We start from the raw sequence: 2,637 nt of genomic DNA, 5'->3' as shown, positions 1-2,637 counted from the left end.
ACAACCCGTGGGCTGGATGATCTAGAGGGGTGGGGGACTGGGCAGCAGCTTGTTTTCCTGATTTTGGCCTCCAGGAGCTGATGGTCAATGGACTGCCCCCTGCAGGGGCAGGGCCAGTGGTCAGCTGGGGCGGGGTGGGAGCTGGAGGTCCATGGTCACGAGCTGTCCTGACCAATGTTTTTACTTGAATATAACCCTGTGAAGGCGGGAACCACATCTGTCTGGTTCACTTCCCACCGTGTCTGAGACATAGTGGGCACTCTAGAAGTATTTGTTGAATGAGTGAAAGCCCCGCTGGGGGAAACTGGGTGCAGCTCTTTCCTCAGTTTCCCCATCTGCACTCTGGGCACTCTGCACTCTGGGGCTCCATTGTATTGGAATGGAGCCATGCCCACTGGCATGCATATTGCCCATGGTTGCTTTTGCATTACAGCAGCAGAGCAGATGATTGCAATGGAGACCACATACGCTGCAAAGCCTAAAATATTTACTATCTGGTTCTTTATAGAAAAAATCTGCTACCCACTGTTCTGGACTATAGAACTCAGGACAGACAGGTGATTAAGCCCAGGAGGATTCCAAGATTCTCCTGGAAGTAGATTAGGAAAAAAGATAATCAGATTGCTCACATGGCTGGACACTCATCCACGTTTACACAGCCTAGCTCATTGGAGATGAGGACACGGATGCTGAGTGAGGTCAGGGCCCTGCCCTGTCCTCTGCAGTACAGAGCAGAGCTGGGTTTCAGCCCAAGTCTTAGACTCAAAGTGCCATGCTCTGAACCAGCCTTCTAGAAGGGCTCTACCTACCCAGACAGACAGACTTGGGAAAAAAGAGCATGAAAAAGTGCCACACCCCTCCCTGCACACCCAGGTCCCACTCTGAGTTCCTCCCATCTCCCTGAAGCTGGACCTGAGCCCAACAGGGACACACGGGGTCCAGCCAGCGTCCTGGCTTCCTCCAGGGTTATTTCATCTATAAGAATGTCTCGGAGGACCTCCCCCTCCCCACCTTCTCTCCTGCACTGCTGGGGGACTCCCGCATGCTGTACTTCTGGTTCTCCGAGCAAGTCTTCCACTCCCTGGCCAAGGTAGCTTTCCAAGATGGCCGCCTCACGCTCAGCCTGATGGGAGACGAGTTCAAGGTGAGTGGATGGGGCTGCTAGGAAATCCAGATGGCATGTGGTATGTGTGTGTGTGCACACGCATGGGGAGGAGGGAGGAAACTCAGAAATTCGGTGGTGGGCAAAAGAACTAGGGACCACCTAAGCTGGAGCAATAGCAGTAAAGTCCAGACTGGCTGCAGTGGCTCACGCCTGTAATCCCAAACCTTTGGGAGGCTGAGACAGGAGGGTCCCTGGAGGCCAGGAGTTCGAGACCAGTCTGGGCAATATAGGGAGACCCCTGACTCTACAAAAATAAAAATACGTTTAAAAATCAGCTGTGCACAGTGGTGCATACCTGTAGTCCCAACTTCTCAGGAGGCTGAGGTGGGAGGATCACTTGAGCCCAGGAGGTTGAGGCTGCAGTGAGCTATATTGGCACCACTGTACTCCAGTGTGGGTGACAGAGTAGGACTCCATCTCAAAAAAAATAATGAAGTTCAGCATTTATTGGAGTCAACTATGTGTTGCCAGAGAGACAGATAGATAGACAGAGTGATCAATAGATTTAGGTGTAGATATAACTTGGCACGTAGTAACTGTGCATTAGTCTTACATTTATTGCACAGTTACATTTGCTACACTTTGTTTTGTTGTACTCATCCTGTGAGATGAGTACTGTTACCTTTGTTTTGCAAACAAAAAACCACAAAGCTCAGAGAAGGTAGGTGACTTACTGAAGATCACACAGCCTGTAAGAGGTGGTCCCAAAGCCTGTACTCTTCACCTATACTGTACTAGAGATGCTTAGGTAGTTTCCAGGGCATGCTTGTCATTGAACTCATGAGGAAACTGAGACCCACAGAGGGGAAGAGACTTGTGCAAGGTCACGCAGCCTGCGTGGGGCACAGTGGGGAGCAGAAACCAGGCCTCCAGCCGGGACGGGGGTTCCCTGCCCCACACCCTACCCGGAGCATCTCACATGTTGTCTGGGAGGTTGGGAGTTGCGTCTGAGGAGGGGTCCAGTCCTTGAAACTACACTTGGTCCCTGCAAAGTTTTCTTCTGAGGAGTGGCCTTTACACCGTCCACCCTCCAACTTCCCCATCTCTTTTCAGGCAGTGCTGGAGACCTGGGGCTTCAACACCAACCAGGAAATCTTCCGGGAGGTAACTGCCCCTGCCCCTGTGTGGGATTTATCTCATGTACCCCAATCCTGCTCTGGCTTCAAGAGCCCCCACACAGCCAATGACAACACCAATGACAACAATTATAACAGCGAACACAGCTCTTTGTAGGGTGTTTGGCATGGAGCGAAGCGCTTAGTGAGTGTGACTTCCTTCAGTGCTCACACCGACGCTATGAGTGGGGCAGTCAGACCATCCCCGTTTTACACACAGGGAAACTTAGTGAATGGCAAGGCTGGGTTTGAGCCCAGCTCCATTGCCCCCAAAGATAATGCTCCATTCTCTGCTCTATTACCCAGGCATAGGGACTTGTAGGGAGCTGGAACCTCAGGATCAACTCCGGGCTCAGA

General features: G+C 51.8%; 1 protein-coding gene across 3 annotated transcripts in view; it reads left to right on the top strand.

Annotated features, from left to right (window-relative positions):
- CETP (cholesteryl ester transfer protein, plasma) overlaps positions 1-2,637 on the top strand; it is a 37,506-nt gene that overhangs the window by 18,049 nt on the left and 16,820 nt on the right. For 2 of the 3 annotated variants that reach the window (XM_011938864.1, XM_011938863.1), the window contains exons 9-10: positions 965-1,144; positions 2,219-2,269. In XM_011938864.1, the coding sequence (XP_011794254.1) occupies positions 965-1,144; positions 2,219-2,269 (231 nt within the window). The remainder of the gene's footprint in view (positions 1-964; positions 1,145-2,218; positions 2,270-2,637) is intronic. The other variant, XM_011938866.1, reaches the window with a different exon arrangement.

The sequence above is a fragment of the Colobus angolensis genome, unplaced genomic scaffold (genome assembly GCF_000951035.1).
Source record: "Colobus angolensis palliatus isolate OR3802 unplaced genomic scaffold, Cang.pa_1.0 Scaffold178, whole genome shotgun sequence".
Lineage (NCBI taxonomy): Eukaryota > Metazoa > Chordata > Mammalia > Primates > Cercopithecidae > Colobus > Colobus angolensis.
This window is presented reverse-complemented; position numbering and strand designations above follow the sequence as displayed.